The sequence below is a fragment of the Sminthopsis crassicaudata genome, chromosome 4 (assembly GCF_048593235.1).
Source record: "Sminthopsis crassicaudata isolate SCR6 chromosome 4, ASM4859323v1, whole genome shotgun sequence".
Lineage (NCBI taxonomy): Eukaryota > Metazoa > Chordata > Mammalia > Dasyuromorphia > Dasyuridae > Sminthopsis > Sminthopsis crassicaudata.
The window spans coordinates 55,392,014-55,415,125 of record NC_133620.1 but is presented as its reverse complement, the minus strand read 5'-3'; the positions used below and the strand labels follow the sequence as shown (position 1 = coordinate 55,415,125).

General features: G+C 36.9%; 1 protein-coding gene across 1 annotated transcript in view; it reads left to right on the top strand.

The window, feature by feature from the left end:
- The first annotated feature begins 5,714 nt into the window (after positions 1-5,714).
- Positions 5,715-23,112, top strand: part of CD247 (CD247 molecule) — an 83,496-nt gene continuing 66,098 nt past the window's right edge. The window contains exon 1 of the mRNA XM_074266508.1: positions 5,715-5,873. Coding sequence (XP_074122609.1) covers positions 5,816-5,873 — 58 coding nt within the window. The 5' untranslated portion in view covers positions 5,715-5,815. The remainder of the gene's footprint in view (positions 5,874-23,112) is intronic.

Genomic DNA, 23,112 nt, shown 5'->3' with positions numbered 1-23,112 from the left:
TAGCAGAGAGTTAAATAGTCAGCAGCAAGTAACACCAGAGTGGGTCTCAAGCTGAACTAGGATCCATTTCAAAGTAACATATGAACAACACAGTGATCAAAGGCAGGGTATTATTGATCACGGCAGCCTCAGATACTTAACTTCCTAGTGTTTGTTAGCTTCCCTTCTGAGCTTGAGGTCATGATACCAGTCACACCTCCTCATTCTATTTAGAAGACTGTAGTTTTTATATTAAAGGGCAGTGGAAGACATATTGATTGCATCATACAATAGTTTTCCCTCTAAATCATTGATACAAATGCTTGCCAGGGTCTAGGATAGTATTAAGTCGTATTACTAAAATCTTCCAGGACTCATTCTATTAATTATTTGTGAAGACAGCTGTTTACCCATGAATTAATTTAATCATTTAGCCTACACTTCTTCATTTTTTCCATAAAGATAGCATGAAATATTTTGTCAGATGTCTTGTTGAAATCAGTTGTAGGAGAGAATCTATTAAAGAGAAATAAAAGGATCTAAAGTTAGATGACAAATTTCCCAGTCAGGGAAGGTCCTATTCTTCATCTTACCATCACTAATAAGGACTAATTGTCCTCTATTTCAAAGCTTCTTGAACTGTGGGTTGTAACCCTATATTGGGTTGCATAATTGAATACGGGGATCATGAAATTATGATTTATTATCAGTAAATGTTTGATTTATTTACCAACAGAATTGACAGTCTGTTCTTAACATTCATCAAGACTTCCAATACCTCCACGCCTCAGTATCTTTTTAGGGCACTATCCCTGCTCTCATTTAAGTGTACTACTTTCCAAATCTTGACACTATAGTTAAGCAATTCAATTCCATATTGTAGTGAATCTTTTACTTTCATACAGTTGCCACTCATCTCTTGCTAACTCCCAGCCTTGGATTACTCCCATCATCTCTCTACACTGATCCTGCTCGTAGGCTTTTGAACAGAGCAGGAGGAAATTATATAAACATTCTTAGTACTCAAAAAATTTCTGTTATCCAACATGTTGTCCTCATTACAACAAAGCAATTCTTTTCCTCCTCCCTGACATCCTGTCTTACTCATTATAGAAACTACAGTATTGAAACCTTTCTCTTCTCTCCTTAAGCTTTCTACACTTCCTCCTTTCCTTACCTGACTACTTTATAAGACATTTGAGGCCATGCAAAGAAAGCTAGGTAACTTTTTATTTCAAAACCCCTTGACATTAGTGCTTCCCTTCCCCCTTTCCTTCAGTCTCTAATAGATAGCCCTTCCCCTTGCCGAGTCTAGGACCTCTACATGTACTTTCAAAGGTGCCTGCTTTGAAAGCAAATCCCAGACTCTTCTATGACTTCTAAATTACCTCCCCCCAATTCCTATCATCTCCCTATCTACAGATTCCTTTCCTGCAACTTTCAAACAGTACAAATCTTCCCATCTTAAAACCCCAAACAAAGCCTACCATCCCCTCAAGCTATTATCTAAAGCTCTCTTCCCTTTCTTAATCAAACTTAGAACTTATAATCAAACTTTCTCTCCTCTCACTCCTCCTATCTTTGCAAGCTGGTTTCCAACCTCATCATTAAACTGAGTCTACTATCTCTAAAATTACCAATGATTATTTAATTACTAAATCTTAGGGTCTTTTCTCAGGTCTCATTCTTCTTGACCCTGCTGCTGCATTGGACCTTCTTCTGATTATCCTTTCCTTTCTAGGTTTTGATGACATGGTTTTCTCCCAATTCTTCCACATAGCTGACCTCAGCCCCCCTTGTAGAATCTTCCTCCAAGTCATATTTAGTAACTGTTTGAGTCCCAAATGTTCTGTCTTAGATATTTTTCTCCCTCTTACTCTTAGTGACCTCACCAACTCTTATGAATTTAATCATCAGCTCTATGTAGGTGACTTACAGATCTATATATCCATCCCCAGCCTCTCTCCCTAGCTTCAGTCCCTTAATAGCAATTGCAATTGGACATTTTAAACTTCATGATACAGAGTCATCTCAGACTCAACATATATAAAGTTCATGTCCCCACCTCTCTTTTAAATATGCTATTTTCAATGAAAGCATTATCATTCTTCTAGTTCAAGACTGCAGCATTATATTTAATCCTTCCCACCAAAAAGGAGTAGTCTTTCCCTTCTCATCTGAATATAACCAATATTTAATGGTCATCTAATTGGTCCCTTTGCCTTCTTTCCCCATTCTATCCATCCTCTTCACAGGTGCCAAAGTGGTTTCCCTAAGTGCCCATATAATTAGGTGATTCCTTACTCAATAAATTCTCTAATTGTCTCTATGATAAAATAAAAAAAGCCTCTGTTTAGCTTTTAAAGCTCTTCACAACCTGGCCCCACTTTATCTTTCTAGCTTCATCATATATTATGATTATTACCATACTCTTAAGATTCAACAAACTGTCTTTGTCCCTCACATAAAGCATTTTGTAATTGTTCTTCCCTTCTACATTGTTGTGGTCCTTATGTACATTATTTTCTTAGCTCTGCTTACTTCCTTCTGCATCATGTCATGTATATTTCTGAATGCATCTCTGTATTCATCATGTTGTTTCTTATACGGTATATTCTAGGAATTTTTACAAGGAATATTCACAGAAATATTCCATTGCATTCATGTAACATAATTTGTTTTACCATCCCCTAACTGATGGGCATATACTTTGCTTCTAATTCTTTGCTACCACAAAAAGTGCTGCCATAAATGTTTTGATGTATATGAGAACTTTCTTCTTATTAATCACTTCCTTGGAAGTAATTGATTGGAAGTAAAAGATTAGTTAAAAAAAAAGAAGAATTTCTAAGTAAAAGGGTATGGGCATTCTAATAATTTCATTATCATAACTCCACATTTCTTTCCAAAATGGTTATATTAATTCATAGTTCTGTCAAGGGAAGGAGAGACACTGCCCCTAAAATTTCACATAAAGTGCTATGGGGGCAGGGATAGACTGGGATACAGAATTTTTCAGAAAGGAATAAAACAGAGAGGCAAGATGGAGAATGGAAGGTATGGAAAGAGTCTGTCTCTGCAGATTGATCTGCCCTTGAATCTGGCTTTGCTTTTTGACTCTTGATAAGCAAACAAGAATTGATCAGGGGTCCTATAATACTTATCCAACTAGAGAGCAAAGACAGACCAAGTTAAAGGAACCACAAATCATACTAGTCTAATTGCATAAATCCACACACCACAATCTCAAGTAAAGGACATCAGCTGCTCACAAAAGGGATGTTCCTGGGATAGAGAGATTCAGCCCTCTGAAAGCCACAGAAAGGTTGATGTTTCTCTGGATCATTCTCTGATGTTGGTTTAAGTGCATAAATACTGGGGGTTGTAGAACGGGGAGCGAATATAAAACTAATCCTCCTGACTGAAGAAGAACCAGGCATGACCTGTTCTAAGTGATTAATCTTGCCCTTAAAGGCTTGCCTAGGAGAGATAAGAGATAGGGATTGGGATTGTACTTGTGATATCATTGATAAAGGGAATTCTTGGGTAAGGAAATCTTCTCAATCCCTGTAAGTCTGAGCAATTTTTATTCTTTCAGAGTTTCTTGTGACAGAGGTGTCACCTATGACCCCAGTTAGATTTGAATGCAATTGAGAAACAGTGAAAAAAATAAATAAAAGTACAATAGAACAGAGCTAATGATGATATATGGTTTTCTAATATGTAGCCAAAGGGATCATTGTGTATGCTTTAGCAGCTCCTGTTTTTATGTAAGTTTAATTACACCAGCCCAGAGAACTGAGAGGTTAAGTGTGTTGCCCATAATCACACAGTAAGTGCTTGTCAGAGGCAGCATAAGGAGGCAGGGACACAACATGTAAACAGGTGGTGTGTACACGATAATTTGAGGAGGAAGGTGCTAGTTCTAAAGACTTCCTGTGTGAGATGTACATGAGTTGAGCCTTAAAGAAAGTTAAAGATTCTGCATCTTAGTCAGGTCCTTTCTAGTTAGAGTTGATGCCTCCCTAAAAAGGGAGCTCTACAGCTCTCTAGTTCTCCTAGTTTCAGGTTCCTTGAATGTCAGCCATAGCTCAAGAATGTTATTTGCTACAATTCAACCAATGATCCTTAAAGTGAGGTTAAAATACAAAGTACCAGGGTCAAGTTCATGGCTTACCAGGGAGACACCATCCATGTCAATGCCAAAGCCTTAGCATGTTAATTTGGTTAACAAGTTAATCTAGTCATGTGAATGATTCAGAAGGCGAATATTCATTAACACTTTCCACTTAAGCATTATGTAGTTAATAGTAGTCACTCTAAAAAGGTATTTAATTTGCAATATTCCCAAGGCCATTGTAGCTCTGGTTAAACCAAACTTCAGCCCATCTTAATTCCAAAGAGGCTGTGGAGAACGGGTCAGTTCTGTAGGCATGCTGTGACCCAACTTTAATCCAAACCAATCCTGTCCAGCCCAATCCAACAATTGTTATTAAGTACTTTTTCCGTGCAAGTTCCTGAGTTAGATATAGAGCTAAAAAGACCAAAACAAAACACAAAACTGTTCCTGCCTTCAAAGAGCTAGCATTCTACTGGAGGAAAAAAAAAAAGTATTAAGAGAGAGGACTATAAGTCTTTATAATTACAACCTGTGCCAGCCATCTAGAAATCATCTATTTCAATACTCTTATTTTATACATGAAGAACAGATTCCCAAAGAGTGTCAGTGATCAGGGAAGGTAACATTGAGGGAGCCAGAATTTGAAACCAGGTCCTTTGAATCTAAATCCATCTTGCATTCTACTGTATTACCTCCAGAATAATAACTTTCAAGAGTGCCTCCAAATAACCTGGTCAAACTACTACTACATACAGTGAACAGTGACCTAAGATGGGTATGTGTGTGTGTGTGAATATATATATACACATATATAGAAGTATACATATGTGTGTGTGTGTGTGTGTGTGTGTGTGTGTGTGTGTGTGTGTGTATTCAGTGTAAACTTATCTCCCTTTCCAATACCAAATCAAGATTAATCTTGCTGGAGACAAGCTGTCCTGCTGAAATTCAGTTCTCATAAATCCTTGATGAAACCTAGGGTTAGCCTGCCTCCATTCATTTTCAGAAAACTGGGACATTTCTCCAGATCTAAGCAATGAGATTGGGGGTTAAGGGGCACAAGAAGAGAGAACCAAATCTGTCACCAACATTCCTATTGTCATGTTGGAAAATGTGGAAGAGATTAGTGAACATGACTGGGGATGGGTGGAGTGAGTATCTCTAAAACTTATTTCTTCAAAATATACTTTACAAAATATAAAATCTGATTCATTGATGTCAGTTGGTTCCTAGCCACCCTACAGGTTCTGTCAGTCAGCTGGACACTGATATTAGGAGGTGCAAGAAAAGGGGCCAGGAAAGAGGCAGCTTTTAGTTCTAGCAAGCAGCTGGGTCATGTCTGTTCAGGAACCAAACTTACCTGATCCCGGGAGCATGGGGTGTGCAATTAGCCATTTTAACACCCCTATTGAAGAAAGGAAAATGAAACATCAATCCTGAGATGAGAGAGAAAGAACACATACAACACACATCCACACACACACACCCCAAAACCTCAAACCTCTGAAGCTTCCTTATTGTGAACCGAAAGGGGGAGTGTGTGTGATGCAGCCTCCCTGTTGGTAGGTGATTTCTGAAAGATCTAGTCCTCACACTTCCTGAGGAGGCAGTCAGAAGAACAAAGCCTGCAGAGGTAGCTTTTCTCTTCATCGTCCCAGACCCGGCTGCCAATTGGCCTCCTGTCCCCCCCAGCACCATCCTGGGGGAAAGAAAGAGATGAAGTGGAAGGGGATTGTTATCGCAGCCATCCTGCAGGCACAGGTCCCAATTACAGGTAAGGCCAGGTTTTCAGATAGCAGGGGGGACTCTTTTAGAAATCCATTGGAGAAGGGGGAAAGAAATGGGTCTCTCCATCAAATCACCATCCTTCTGGCATCAATCAGAGAAGGGGAGCGGTGATGGGGAGACAGGATGGGATCCTACCTATGTTACCTCTGTCCTCCTCATTACAAGAAACTTGGGCATTGTTTCCGAGCTAGCCACTCAAAGGCAACTTTTCTACATGTCACTTCTCTCTTCTAGATATAAATTCCTCCCCACCCCAGGCATAAAGAAAAGCCTTCAGGAGGAAAGGAGGTGGGGGGGTCAAGACATAAGGGCAACTGAAGCAGTTGGCGGTATCTAATGGGAAGAGGATATAAAGTAAGGCAGATCTGAACCAGAAACTGTCATCTGAGCCATGTTTCATGAGACATGTCTTACCTTTAGATTTGGGTCATCCATTTGCTGATTGGATCCTTTTCTTTTTTGCAAACTCAGAAGTATTTTCAAGCTTCCTGGAAGGCTATCTTAGGATAAACGATAAGTGGACCAAGAGAAAAAGTTGGAGTTGAGTGGCAGAAGTAGTGTATTGGGAAGGCTGTTCCATTTGCAACCAATTTTTCCAGAATCCTCAGGAGGATATCCAGCTGCTTCAGCCAGACCAGGCCTTCCTTTTGAGTGCTATCAAAAATTTTTTATGAAAAGATCACATTTTCAAAAATCTTAGTCATAGCTGGCCTTGCAGATTCATGGTTAAGAGAGAGGCCTGCTGGCAGGCCCATGACACACCCAACCTGGGCTCTGTAACAGCTCTTGTGTTATTTTCTAGATTGATGGGGGTGGAGGGCAACTAGGGGGGGCAAGAGACTAGGGGACAGCAAGAAAGCATAAAAGCAAAACAATGGGTGCTAAGGCTGATCCTTGATTCTGGAGATATCCTAACTAACAGTAATCATCAAGTGACCTTGTTTCAATGTTCACTTCAGGACTATTATTTATTTATTTATTTTGTCTTGTCTTCTAGCTCAGAGCACTGGCAAGAAAGTGAATGGGTAGATTTAGTAGAGCCAGATATAGGATCTTAATTTTTATCAAGAGTGGGGTGAGCCTAATTTGAACTTAAAGAGGTGAAGAAAGGAGTTGGAAATGGAAACTTCCTTCCAAAAGATGCAGACCTCTCTTCATATTAGTTCCCACCCCATTAGACATCCACTCTATGCTCTCAAGCCTCTGAAAGATGAGATTCAAGAAAGTTTGGTTGATTAAGAGAACAGCATGGCACCTTGGCTCTCTTAGGAACACACACTCTCTTTGTGTTTTTGGAGCAAGGTTATGGGAAATCGGGTGCCATGACATTTTCTGTAAGAACACAGCTTTTTCTGCTTAACATCGTCATTGTGAATGAGTCACATTGCATAGCCGTTTGCCCGCAAGTGCAATCCAAGTATATTTGAAAACAATATCTTGGATTGAAACTCCTTGATGCCTAAACAAATAGTAAAAATGTGTTGAATTTAGGGTGTGGGGATGATCAATCAATTGGTACATGGGGCTTATGGGAGAATCTAGGGGTAAACTGATCAAGTAATATGGATTTTACCCATGAGATACTGTATGACTGGACTGTCCTCTGTCCCCCAAACTCCCTCAAACCAAAATGCAGTTTAGCTGTGATTCCATTTTACCATAGGGTGGTGGTGGTGAAGAGTAAATCTGAGACTCATCTTTCAGAGAAAGAGCAGAACAGGGAGCTTGGGCGTTTTGCCTCTTGAAGGCAAAACAGAAAATGAGCAACTTGTCAGCTTTTCTACAATCCCATTATTTCAACATCTGAATGATGTCTGCAGCTGCCCAGATGAAAGTGATTTAATTCAAGGTTGCTGACAAAAAGACTTTTTTTTTTTTTTTTCCCAATAGCAGCCCAGACCCTGTTGGAAAGTCTTCGAGTAAATTTGGATACACACTCCAAATTTGTCATGGAAGAAAAAAAATAGGTGACTTTGGTCCCAGAGACCAAATCTGTACAATGCCTTTGCTGCAGTGGCAGTTGGACACAGGAGGAAGAATCCTGGATCTATAATCTGATTCTCATTTGACTATTTACTAGTAGAGGACTACTGGACAAGTTACCCCAATGGACCTCAGTTTCTTTACCTATAGAATAAGAGCACTGAATTAATTAACCCTAAGTCCCTTCTAACTCTAAAACTATAGTTCTATGAAATAGCTGCAAAGCTAGAATTTGAATAGAGGCTTTTTTCTTCTCTTACTTATTTGAAAACAAATTTTTAAAAAATTCTATTTATCTTTCATTTTTATCATGATTTTTACAGCATTACCACCATCTCAATTTTTCTTTCTAAAACAACAATATTATAGGTCAATCTTCAAAGCAAATGAGCAATTAAAAAAGAAAAACAAGTAATAGACGGTAGTCTTATTGACTTTGCTGGAATATAATAAAGCTTAAATTGAGAAGCATTTGAAATAATATACATATTCACACTGCAAACATCAGTTATGCTTTTCTATCCTTATTAATACTTCCTGTCCATGTCCCAGGAATACTCCTTTTTTCCAATGATGAAGAGCCAGAGCAGTAGATTAAGAATACTACCAATGTCCCATAGACAATCCTGAGGTCCAACTGGCAAGGATTTGTGTGTGAATGAAGCCAAATGGCCTGACATATTGTTTGCTATCTGGCCTATACCCAGAAAAAGATATAACTATCCAAGGTTTGTGTTTACCCATCGGCACCCAATTATATCATAAAACAAGTAACAAGCGATTCATATCCATCTGATAATGCTCTACTTACTTCACTGGAGATTTATTAGTACAACTGGTCACAAATTTAGGCGTTCAATACCAATCCCTCTACCTTGACCCCCAAATGGGGATATTCACTAATGGACGTCAAGGATTTAGTTGTCCATAATGATCCACGTAAATAACTTATAATTTTTCATTTAATTTATAGGGAAGTATCTTCAGGAAAAAATATATTTGAGTAAATTCAGTGTCCTAGGACCATTACATAGAAGAAGGAACATTTAAAGAAAAATCCATCTAGTTGTCAATGACCTGGTATTATACAGTCTTGCAATTTAATTGCATACGAAGGAGAAAACCTGTGTTTAGATAAGAGTGCATGTACAACACGTAACTGCGTCTGTAAGAAAAATTTGTTGATATGAATTTAAAAGTAATAACTATACAATGTTCCTAGTATAAGCAATTTGCATCCCACTGGAATAAGAGAAATGTTTAAGCCTAAGAGGAATTTTCGTGAAAATTATTTAAGAATGGGATCTTTCATGTTAGTTCATTTATGCCCCTAAAAATTCTTGTTTCTTTGATATATAAGAACCAATTACTTCTTATAAGCCAGAACTTCTCATATTTCTCTGCCCATGATTTCTCAGCCTCTCAGGAAAGGACAAAATCCTGCTTGGTTTGCTATTGTAACCCCTTTCAAAATCTTTGGAACCACATAATAATTTTGTGGAGCTTTTGCCTGAATAAATAACAGTGAGTGTGGCTCCTTTAAAAAACAGTTTATATTCTGTGTATGCTTTGAAAAGCTATTTTAAAAGAACTAAAGTATTTTTTTAAAAGCATCAATAGAGTAGGGGAAAAAATTCACAAAGGCACAGAAACAAATGGCAGCTTTATTACTACCTTCTTAAACTCATTATGCTCTGTTTTAAAGCAAATGTACATAACTGAAATTCACCATTTCATATATAATTCTTTCTTTTTCTACTTTGTATATTCAAATTTTTGTGCTTATTGATAATTCAATTTTTAATAAAAATGCTTTTTTAAGGATGTATTTCATGATATGACTTGCATTTCACAATTATGGATCTAGAGCAGCCTGGAGAGTTCCCTTTGAGAACCCCTATTCTCCTGGGTCTATGAATTAATTATAAATTACCAAATGACTGGTAATAAGCTGAAATTTCTTTGGTCAACTAGAACAAAAGGCGGCATTTGTAAGTGTTAGGATAAAGAGTTGATTCAATAAAGATTGAATAAATCAATTAATTTAGTAAATTTTTTAAAAAGCTACATTAAAAGTTTGGGAAGTTAACTGAGCCCCACTGACCCAGCTTTCATAGCAGAGGTTAAATTAAAAAAAAAAAATTATAAGACGCTAAGTTGAATACAACTTTCTCATTCAATCAGGGCCTAAAAGACAAGCGTACTTATAAAATGACTACATGGTTAAATTAGTCCTTATGGACTTATTTTATTTTCTATTGGATTGAATTTTTTATTTCTATCAGGATTTTTATTCTGAGAACAGAAGGATGCTGTACAATGTTTAATAAAAATTTAAGCAGTTAAGATGGCAGGTCAAAAGTACAAAAGAAAGAACCTGACTCATACCATCCCCTGTGAGGTGAGAGAGCTGTTAATGAGAAATTTACAGTTATTAAAATAATTAAAATGGGGGAAAGGGTATCCAATGCTTTCTCCAACCTTCTCCCACAATCATGGAAAGGCCAAGAACATTTATGACTTCTGTCTTTTTTTTTTTTTTTTTTTAATTATATTAAAGTAGACTTAGTGGAACGCTTTTAAAAATAATTAGGGGAAGCTAAACCATTAGTATAGAAAACAAGAAGAGGTTCTCATGTTTTAGTAACTGTTATATTAATAAATATGTGAAACCCTCCAAGAAAGAAGAAAGGAAGAAGTTTATAAGCAGCAACCTAGTTCAAATTTGTCTTTGGTAGAGGCAGTCAGAAGACCTGAATTCTACTCCTAAGCCTGTCATTAATTTACTGTATGACTTAGGGCAAATTATTCTATCCCTCTGAGCCTTGAACTTCTCATTTGTAAAATGAGAGCTTTGAAACAGATAGTCTCTATGATTCTTTCCAGTTTGAGTTTGTAAGATCAGAGATTTAGAGGAGGCTTTAGAGATCACCTAGTCTAATCCTCTCTTTTTAGAGATGAGGAAACAAGCCTGGGGAGGTGAAAGGATATGAGGTAGTAAAAGAGAGCTGAACTTGGGTCCTTAGATTCTAAATCCAGCATTCTGTTCATGGCTCTAAGGTCTATGACTAGAATTTATAATTGAAATAGTAAGCAAGACGATGGAGAACCAGAAAGCCTGAGCTGTTTCTTGATCCATAATAGATAATTTGCATCTAGTCAACCCAAGCCAGACTGGGTATTTCTTTTTCTTTCTTTTTTTTTTTTTTTGAGGCTGGGGTTAAGTGACTTGCCTAGGGTCACACAGCTAGGAAGTGTTAAGTGTCTGAGACCAGATTTGAACTCGGGTCCTCCTGAATTCAAGGCTGGTGCTCTATCCACTGCATCACCCAGCTGCCCCCAGACTGGGTATTTCTTTAAGAAAATTTTAAGTAAAACTATATTAACGTACTGAGGCAGTATGGATTGGGACACAGAAAACAATGGAATATAAATTGAACAAAAAGGGGGATTCTAATTTTGACTCCATGTTATTAAAAGCAAGTATTTCTTTAAGAAAAATTTAAGTAAAACTACAGCGTGCTGAGGCGGTATGGATTGGGACATAGAAAACAATGGAATATAAATGAAAAAAGGGTTCTAATGTTGACTCCATGTTATTATAAGCAAGTCATTTTCCTTCTCTGTGCCTCAATTTCTACAAAAAATAAATGAACATTCTACACACACACACACACACACACATGCACACACATACATACACACACCTGGGACAGTAGAATGGAAAGGTCACTGGACTGGGAGTCAGGTGACTTGGGTTATAGTCCTGATTATGCTATGACCCAACTGGGTGAGGTCTTTTCTAATACATCAGTTTCATGGCGCTGTTTGAATGATGTTAATGGTTCTTTTTAGTTCTACTATTCTGTTATTCCCTCATAAAGGAAAAGTAATAAGATTAGGTGATAAATTGAGTTCCTCAGGAGAGAGGAAATGGTATAAAGCTTAAAGCACAGATCATTGTTAGTTAAATAAAAGATAGAAATGCTCTTTCAAAAAAAAAAAAAAGCTTGGGGAAAAATGGGAGAGGAAAACTTCAATTCTTAAAGGATTTATGATTTGTGTAGATGCCCTTTGAACAAATGTAAGTGTTCATGCTACCATGTTTTAGTGAAACATATTCATGACATGGCAGCTGAATATCTGAAGATCAGAACTAGGTGCCTTAGATTGTCCTTCAAACCATAGGTGTAGAGAGAATATATCCCAAATTACTTTTTTTTCTCCTCCTGACTTATAAGTCATTACCTATTGAAAATCTATAGGATGACCATGGAGTCAGCTGGCCAGTTTTCTATATATTTAGGTCAAATAAAGGTAGCTCTTACTCCTCACTCAATCCCCCCTATACTCCCACTTTTCTCCCCTTCCTCCCTCATAATAAATAAAATCAAGCAAATAAGGGTAACCAACGGGGACCATACTCTTCAGTGACTTGGGAGGTGTCTATCCCAAGCATGTGAAGACTTCCCCTGGCAGAGTGGCAGGGGACAGGCTAAACCAGGTTGAAAGTAACCAACAGACTTCAAATCTGTTTTTTTCCTGGTAGAATTGACAGATGAGAATAATTTGTTCCAGTAGGCATGAAGGTGGCTGAAGCAGGCACCGTGGAACACTTAGAGCTTGGTAGACATTGAAAATATCATGGTCACCCACTGTATCCCAGGATTATTTCCAGTCATCATGCTTTTTGTTTTGACACTGGGCTTAGATGATTCCGGAAAAAAGATTGAGACTGACAATTTTGTGCAACTGTGCTTCATTTAAATCTACTCACATGAATCAAGACATCACAGTGTAATGTTATTGGTCCTTTTAAAAAATGAAGGGCTAAAAAACATCAAGTAAGGGTTAAATTACTTTCTGGAGTTGTCTGCAGACTTATTTTTATCGGTCTCTTGACCCTATTCATTCTGCACTTGTAGTCCATTACCAAGAGGGAAGGAGAATAAGGGAGGAGGGAACAGGAACAAGCATTTATGAAATGTCTACTGTGTACCAGGCATGTTATTGAGAAATATGTAATTTGATCTTCACAACAATCCTAAGAGATAGATGCTGCTGTTAGTCCCATTTTTATAGTTTATGAAACTGAGGCATATAGAAGTTCTATCTACCAAGATATGGGTAGCATGTGTCATCACCAGTCTTCTGAAGTCACATTAATCAAAATTCTAGTTTTTCCAAATAGTTTTCATTAAATGATCATGGTCAATTAATAAATTGCCCTCCTGGTTCAGCTTATTTCATTCAATCAGTTTATACAAGTCTTTTGAAGTAGTTTCTGTTCAAACTCTAATTGTCTCAAGCTCTGTCTCAAGCTCCTTTTTCTTGTGTTTTGGATAGTCATTTTATAAGTGTTTGGAAGAATTGATAAAAAAGACTTAGGGAAAAGTACAATATCTGTCTTCAAATGTTTCCATTCTGAGGCTAAATTAGCATTCATAGGATTATCTCCAGACTAGAGTATAGGAGCAAGGAGTAGAAATTACATGACAGATTTCATTCCGATAGAATAGATTCCCAATAATTAGAATTCTCTGAAAATGAAATGAGTGTCCTCATGAAGGAAGCAGTTCCCCATCCTCGGAAGTGTTTTAAGGAGGCTAGAAGTCTACTTCTCAAAGAGATTTCATACATTTGTTGGGAAAGTGAATGAGAGGATCTCTAAAGGCTCGATTCTAGGGCTCCATACAGGAATACTGGCTTAGGACAAACTTTGGAAGCATTTAAAAAAAACAAAATAAAACAAAAAACCCCCCACCAAACTATAGGCTTGGTGGTGGTATCACATCCTGTGCTACGGTGAGTAGGTATTTATCATGGTAACCTAAGGAATAAAAGTTGGGGTAGAAGAGGTGTAATGGGGGAGGGGAAGAGAAGGAAGGCCATTGAAGTGCATGATTGAAATCAGACTGACAATAAGGAGCAGGCCAGGATAGGAAGTGGTCAAGGGCACCACAGTGCTGTGAGTAGCCACTGTCTGTCTTTGCTTTGCACGTTATTACATCCTTAGTTAATAATAATTATGAAATCAGACACAATTCTTAAACTGAAAGAAAAGAAAAGAAGAAAAAATAGAATAGATTTGCTTCTTTGCTGCTCCAAGTAAATTGGTTCTTGATTAGGTTCTTATTACTCAACGTTTAAGAGAATTCATAATGGTTGATTTCTGAAGTAGGTTCTTTTTAAAGGATTTGCCTTGGTAAACATGGCTTCCTGTTTGAGAAGTTAGAGATGATTAAATGTAACTCTTCCCTCTGATTATGGTGGAGTGGAATAAATCTTAAGGTTGAAGCTAGGGTCCTAAACTTTGAATCTGGCCTTTGCTATTTACTGCAGAGCAGTAAGTTGGGTATTAGTCTTGGGTAAAATTATAGAATCGTAGAATCTTAAAAGTGGAAGAGATATTAACAATTATCTGGCTGCTTCCCTCATTTTATAGGAGGAGACACTGAGGCCCATTAAAGACAAGAATTTGCCCCCCAAAATGACAACTAGTTTAGTTACAAAATCAGGATGAAACTGAGGTCCTTTTCTATCAAGTCTTCTGCTCAGTCCTCTCCATTACTCTGTGATGTTGAGCAAATCTCCTTTCTATTAGTCTTGGTTTACTCTTTTGTAATGATGAATTTGTAGGAGATAGTTAGATGGTGTGGTGACTAGAGTGCTATGCCTAAAGTCTGGAAGATTCATCTTCCTCTGTGCTCCTGGGCAAGTCACTTAATGCATTTTTCTGTAGTTACCTCATTGAAAGTAAGCTGTAAAAGGAAATGGAAAACTCCAGTATCTTTGCTGAAAAAAACCTCTTGGACAATACAGTTCTCAGGGTTATGAAGCACTGGACATAACTGAACAACAACAATGATAGATTTAGATTAGATGACCTTTAAGGTTCTAGCTAGAACTAAATTTCATGATCCTATATATATCATTGTTGATGTTCAATTGAAGTCCTACAAAAAAAAAAAAAAAATTACTATCCTTTGGAGTTTTGCCACAGTTCTGATAAATGAGGTTTTCAATGTAAGTACTTAAAACAAAAGATAAAAAATTTTAAATCATATGAAAGAAAAATTAAGAGTACTCTTTACGAATTTGTTTGGAGATACCACTTTAAGAACCTCAGTTCTCCTGGATCTATGAGTTGGTTATAAATTAGCAAACAATTAGGAATGAATCTAAATTCCTTTATCAGTTTGGTAAGAAAAAAAAGTAGCATCTATAAAATTCAAAGACAAATATTTGATTTGCTCAGTCTGCTAATTCAGTAAAATTTCAGAGGAAGCAACAAATTTGCAGTTAACTGAATCCCAGTGAAATTTGCCTAAATAGTAGATGCTAAATAAAGGTTGATTGAATTGATTGGATCAAATGGAATTTAGTCACTTATATGGCCAATAATATTTTAGGATCTAAAAGACAAATATATTCATTAAATAATTATGTACATATACATACACACAAACATGTACATATATATATGTGTGTGTGTGTGTGTGTGTGTGTGTGTGTGTGTTTGTGTGCATATATCAGGGCTTCTTAAACTTTTTCCACTTGCAACCTCTTTTTGCTCAAGAAATTTTTAAGTGACTATGGATATATAAGTATATAAAATAGATATATAAATCAAACATTTACTAATAATACATCATAAAGAAATTTATTTTAAAACACTTTTTGTTATATTTATAATTTTGCCATTTATTAAAGATTAAAGTAAATTTGCATAGTAATGAGATGAATGTGCTTGTTTATTTTTATGTAAAGAATGAAATCTTGGCAGAATATTTGATACTTTTTACTGATGTCAAATTTTTTGTGTTCTCTACATTCAGTTATGTGACCCCATATGAGGTTGTGCCCCACAGTTTAAGAAGCTTTGGTTTATATAAACATATATAAGAAATATGGTTGTGTATGTATGTGTGCATATATGTATAATAGATAGATAGATAGATAGATAGATAGATAGATAGATAGATAGATAGATAGATAGATAGATATGTTGGAGGGGGGTAATTTTTTTCCTCTCCTCCCCACCAGACCTAAATTTCATTAAGTATTGGTTGCTTCCTGTGAAGGGCTTTATAATTTTTTTTTTTTTTTTTTTTTTACTGGAACTTACCGTCTTCGAGAATTGCTTGTCTAGCTCTAAGACAAAATGTCACCTAGTGAGTGGAGGGTAAGGACGAGCTGGCCTGAGTCTTGCCTCAGATGCATTCTGGCTGTGTGGTTCTTGATATGTCATTTAACCTAAGTACTTCTCATATTTTATATCTAATATACAAATATTTTGGTTTTGACCAAAGAATCAACTATGGAAGGAAGGAAACAACCATTTATTAAGCACCTATTTTATGGGAGACACTGTGCTTTACAAATATTATCTTATTTGCTCATCAGAAGAACCCTGGGAGATAAGCGGGTATTATGATCCTCATTTTACAGTTGAAAAAGGGTGAGACAAAAGTTTAAAGGACCTGTCCAGAGTCACATGGCTAGTGTTTCAGGCATTATTTGAACACAGTTTTCCTAATTTCCAAATGAGAGCTCTATCTATCATATTATCTATTTTCCTAGTAGCCAAAAATATATATATAAAGTTCCCAGAACATTGGGAGGGACCCACAGTGGCAAATGCTGGACAGGGGTCATCCAGGGTGGATAGATATAGATAAGTTATGTTCTGATTAGTGGGAAGAAACATGCATACCAAGGGGATCATGGGTCTTTTACAAAATCTGAGTATTTTAATCAGATATTTCATTTTGAAGTTTGTCATTTATACACATGTACATGTACCCCTTGTTAATTAAGATTCTCGTATAAATCACATTTTTGCAAATCAGTTCATATTTTTATTGCATTAGGATTAGATGGATGACACTTCCCTCCATCACTGAATTGAATTAGAGAATCTTCCTATAAATCGTTTTGTTAAAAAAAAAAAAAAAAAAAAAAAAAGAATAATAACCCCCTAATTGTTCTGTTTTGTAAGTTTAGCTAGCATTACAGGCTTTCATAAAACCATGTATACCTAAACATTATTCCTATTGCTCACTTTCCTCTTCATGGAAAATAATAATTATTTTTGAATAACAAATAAAAAATAACAAATTAGAATTTAAATAGATAAACCTCTAGTTGGTCTAATTTTGATCCCAGAGCAGCTATTCTGTATCACCCAAGCTAAGTGTGTACTACTCTGGGCCAATTCAGTCACAGCACCAATTGTTGGTGCGTGTTCAGCAAATGCAAAGCCATTTTAAAAGTAGCTTAGCCAAATAATGTGATGAAAAATAAATGACATAAAGAAAAACTAATAATGTATAGAAAACAGTTGAAAATCAATGAAGGTTAAAGGTGACTTCTAATGGAATGAAATTCATAAGATAACAAAAGATCTTTTGCCAAATTTTGTTTGGGAATTCAGAATTTGAATCTACTCCAATGATTTTTCTGTTTGAGGATTTTATTTGAGGATTAGATGGATGTCACTTCCCTCCATCAATGTGAATAATTGAGAATTGACTGTATCTATTAGGTAACATATTCCTGCCTCTGAAAAATGTGAAACATAATCTACCATATGGGGCTCATTAAAATAACAGCTCTCTTGCCTGAATGTGAAGTGGTCATAGAGAATTTTGTCAAGAGATAAGGAGAATGAAAAGAAAGGGAGAAAGTCCCAAATATTCTGGAGTCAGTGATGTTGTTAGATCCAGTAACAGGAGTTAGTCAGTGCTGCTACAGTGACCAGAGGAAGAGGAAGACTGAATCATCTGGAAGCTTCCTAGAAGCCCTGCCTGTTCCTTAAATCACATTTAATTTCAGAGCTAGTCAGACTATTCTATGGCTCACAGCCATTGTGTAAGTGTGTATGTGTATGTATGTTTATGTATATATTCATATTCTTTGAGGAATGGGCGTAAACAGCTTAGTCCCATGCAAATGAGTTGTATGGTATTATTTAGCAAACCCTAACAAATTCCCTTCATGGAGAAGAGTATAGGAGAAAAAAAACCTATGGATCTTGGGAATCTATGGAACATGAAGAACTGAGTTACAATTTGATGGGAATTTCCCTGGCTTGTTGTTCATCTGGTTCACAGGTTGCTAGTGGGGCGGAGGATGGAAAATGGTAATTCTCAGAACTCATAGTTGAAGTTCCACATGTCTTCTCCCATGGTGATTGAGCCACTAGCATAGCTAAGGTTAGGTCAGACTCATAGAGTGGTCAAACAAACTAGCCCTAAATCTACCCACTGGTTAAAAAAAAAATAGGACCAGATTATAAAATGTTCAATGATTGTCTCCAACAGCCATGGCTAGTATTCTTTGAGGCTGTACTAGAATGGTTAAAAAGAAGTCCACTTAATTAATTTTCTGTCATCTGAAAATTGCAGAACAGTATGTTGAATTTTCATAGATGATACAACCTGGTCATTAAGAAGATTGCTAAACCTATACGGCCAGTTTTGCAGTCTGATTATTTAGATATTCTACCCATTTCAACCATCTGGCCAGCATTCAATCCATATGGCTTGTACCATGCAAACAGTCTAGCAAACGATTCGTTCAAATCAATCATGTTGACTGGGCCAATATTCTAGAGAAGGCAAATTTGGTGGCATGAAATGTCAGAAATCAAAGATAGATACTTATTGTTGCTGTTTGTCACAGTGTCAATTTTTGTCAGTGCTTCAGCTTGCCTGCAGATGGATTTCTTCAATGTTTCTAACTGATTTGGATCAACTTTTTGGTTTATGGGTCTGTGCTTATTTGCATATCTGTTCCAATAGCTAGAGTAACTTTCATAGGAGAAAATCCTCACTGGGGAATTTCTTTTTTTTTGGGGGGAGAGGTTGGTTCATGGAGTAGTAAGATCTAGGGGCTATGGATCTTTATTGACCAGCCTTTTCAGAATCTCAAAGTCAGCTAGCTAGATGTTCTCTTTAGAAATCATCTAGTCCAGTGCTTGAATAATACACACAACTCCCTATTCACTTCTATTCTCCCATAGCATTTCATTACACTATGCACAATTTGCCCAACCATCACTCTACATTAGCTTCCACCTTGCCTTACTTCCATTTTACATATAGAATTTCCAGCAATGATTGAATCCCATCACTCCACCTAAAAGTCTTTAAAAGGAAAAAGTCAGCATTAAAGTTAGGGTAGTAAGCTAAACAGCTTGTACTGATTCTGAACTGGAAAATGTCACAGATATACAAGGTAGACTTCACTTATATAGTAAATCCATTCTTGGAAGAGTTTGGTATGAAACAAATCACTTTTTAAATGTATCTAGGAGCTTGCAGTTTAAAGAATATTGTAGCAAATTATTTTGAACATGGATGGATCTTTTTATAATGTAAATAAGCTTCCCTCTCCTCTCTGGCCACTTAATTCATTTTGTTTTTAATTATGTGTTTTTAAAGGTTTCTTAAGGTAGGGAATAAGTACATTGGGTTTTGTTAAAGTGAGGGAAATATACTACTTTTTAAGCTTTATTAACCTAAAATTGCATTAAGACTTCTGGGAAACCCAAAATTAATCTGGTGCTTGAAAAGAGATGACATCATTAGGGTCAGCTTGACAAATTTCTTGGTGGTTGTGGTTGGGATGGGGAAGGGTATAGGAAGAATTTATTTTAAAGAGCTGACCACAATGTATTGCACTAAAAAAAATTGCTGAATTTGGATGTCAGGGAAACTGGGTTCAAATTTCAGCTCTTCAATTTTATTAGACAAGTGAATTTTTCTTCATCAGTTTTCTAGATACTCTTCCATTATTATCTTCCACCATTAGAATTTAAGCTTCCTAAGAGCAAGACTGTCTTGTCTACTCTTATATGTTTCTCTAGCATTTAGCACAGTGCCTAGCACATAGAAAGTGCTTAATAAATGTTTTTTTCTATTCAGCTGCCGTATTTACAGGCAACTGGCTATCCACTGTGAAGTTGTTGGAGAATCCATCCAATTTAAACTGATATCCAGTGTCACCTAAAACTTCCCCCAAATTCCTCTATCTCTAAACTAACTCTGTTGGGAAAAAAAAAATCACTATTCCCAGAGAATTGTTCACCATTTTTGACAGGAGCAATATTTCCAATGACCCTGACACATAAGTTTGATTGCCTTTTCCTAAGTCCCCGTGACCAGCAGGGCAGGCAGCCTAGCTTGCACTCATTTTTCTTTAAAAGGCATTTGAAATTGTCCTCATGGGTTAATTAGCTCAAAGGACTAAGGCTTAGGCAGTTTTCTGGTTGTTTGATTATAAAAAGGCTAGGAACATGAAAGGCTCCAGATGTTCCTCACGCCTCTGCCTTGGGACTATCATAGACACAATTAGCAGTTAATAGAGAGCCCCACTCAATGAATCAAGGCCACAGTCTTATTGAATATCCTTTCTAAGCTATATATGAGTAAACCTTTTCTTAACTATTAAATGCACCACCAGTGACTCATTTTGCTTTAGTCTCCAACCTGAGATTGGTATCTAGGCCTGGCCTATTACTACTGATATCACCATATATAATGTTATTGTATTGTCCAGACTACATAACAGTTAAATTATGTAGACTAGGACTTCTTAAACTTTTTCTACTTGTGACCCCTTTTTACCCAAGAAATTTTCATGTGTGTATAGGTGTATAGAGTATATAAAATAAGTATACAAATCAAACATTTACTGATAATAAAACATAATTTCATACCCCCTACAATCAATTATGAGACCCCCATATGGTCATAAGAATCTGGGATAGAGATCAACTAAGTAATTCAGTTAGATTGGGGTAGTCAAGAAAGGCTTCAAAGTGGATTGGGGTGGTTAAAGAAGGCTTCCTGAAGAAGATGGTACATGAGTAGAAAGGAAATAGAGTTTAAATGAATAGGTAGGAAGAGGTAGGTCCATGTGTGTACACTTTTAGAGTGTATGGAGAGAAGGTTCAGACAAGTTCACCTTAAAAGTTGATTTCTAAACCCAGCATTTTATTATTTTTTTATCATTCTTGACTCCCTGCCTTACCCAGGGGAGTGAGAATAGATAATCTAAGGCTCTTCAGTGATAGTTTATGAAAAGGCAACTAAGAAAGGAAAGACCAACACTCATATTTTGCTTTAGTCAACCACAACAAAAGAGAAGAGAGAATCTTATCCTTAGACAAAAAAACTGTACAATAATCTGTATAGAAAAAAAAAAGATCATTGATTTATAGGAGTGATTAAGTTCCTATGATTACCATGATATAAACCCCTTGTAGAATAAATGACTCAATCCCCTATTTCCAGAAAGTACAGTTCCCCAACTGTCCCAACAAGGGGATAGTTTCCTTCCAAATTGCTTCAGTGATGTTTCATTTTTTCTGTTCAAAGAACCATAGCATTTCACAGCTAGAAAAGACCTTGGAGATCATTTAGCCTCATTGTCCTAACTAGCAATTTGGGCACTTGAGGAGGCAACAGGAAATCAACCTTGTCATTCTTGATGTGAAAATAATATAAGAAATAATTTAGACAAACTCACTTGAGTAATAAGGGGAATTAGTTGCCACAATGACTCACAGATGGGTACATCTGGCAGCTTCTCATTTTAACTAATTTTCTTGCTAACTAGATGTTAAGTCATATGAATGAATGAAAAAACATTTATGTGATTACTCTGTTCCAAGAACTGTGAGAAGTAAACAATAAGCAAAAAGTCTCTACCTCAAGAAACTTATGTTGCTATTGTTTTTGCCTTTCTTTCTCAAAGAGGGCCATAACGTCAGGGAGCTGATGCCATGATATGCTAAGGATTTCAGTGAGGGAGGGCTGGGTAAGGTCACCTGCCTCACCTTCCCAGTGGCCAGATATAGATCAGGACAACTAGAGATGGATTAGATACATTGGGGAGACCTTGATCTTTTTAAGCTAAGGTTTTCAACAGGTCTCAGTTTGATTAAGGCAACACCCCTTCAGTGGTTAAAGCTAGTTAAAAATTGAGGCTTCTTTCTAAGAAGGATACAACACACAGGGAAAAGCAGTGGTCAAAGATAGTGAAGGGGAACATTGTTATACCCCATCCTGGAACAATGGCAGATTTCAGTTGGTTATCATGGTTCCAGAACTGGAGGGAAAGGGGAAAGAAAAGGAAGGAAAACAAAGAGAAGGGAAGGCAAGATTATTGGCATGTCTGTGGAGAAAGTGGGTGAAGAGTAGGGAATGGAGTGAAGCATGATGGCTGGAGAATTTCTCAGAAAATATTTGGACAATCAACAGTCAGAAGAGAAGTATCCCAGGGCAAAAATTATGAGCATAGGGATTCTTAGCTTTTTTTGTGTGATGGACTGCTTCAGCAGCCTAGTGAAATCTCTGTACTCTTAAGAACAATGCTTAAATACACACAGTAAAATTTGTTATAGTTTAGTCATTTCAGTCACATCTAGCTCTTTGTGAACCCATTGGCATTTTCTTGACACTTGCCATTTCCTTCTACGGCTAATTTTACAGATGAGGAAACTGAGGCAAACTGGATTAAGTGACTTTCCCACAGTCACACAACTAGGAAGCATCTGAGGCAGGATTTGAATTCAGAAAGATGAGTTTGTGGCTCCAGGTCTAGTGTTCTATCCACTGAACCACCCAGCTGCCTAAACAATAAAATTCATAGCTTTTTTTTTTTTTTTAAGTCAATTACACTAAAATGCAGTTATCTTTTTTTCTTTTTTAAAGTTCCCTGACCCTAGAATTAAGAACTCCTACTCTAGGGGCATAGTCTCTGGTGTGTTTTTTTTTGGGGGGGGAGAGGGTGTTGCCAGAGTATTTATATGAAATGCTATAGGGCAGCTAGATGGCACAATGCAGTAACCAGTCTGAATCAAGTTCAAATGTAGCCTCAAACATTTATTAGCTGTGTGGCCCTGAGCCAGTCACTTAACTCTATTTGCCTCAGTTTCCTCATCTGCAAAATGAACTGGGGAAGAAAATGACAAATCTTCAACATCTTTGCCAAGAAAACTCCAAAAGGGATCATGGTGAGTCTGAAATGACTGAACAACAACAAATTTACATATTTTTTGCATCTTTGAAATTTCAGTGCCCAGGGGCAGCTAGGTGGTGCAGTGGATAGAGCACCAGCCCTGAAACCAGGAGGACCTGAGTTCAAATCTGGTCTCAGACACTTAACACATCTTAGCTGTGTGACTCAGGGCAAGTCACTTAACCCCAGCCTCAGAAAAAGAGCAGAGAGAG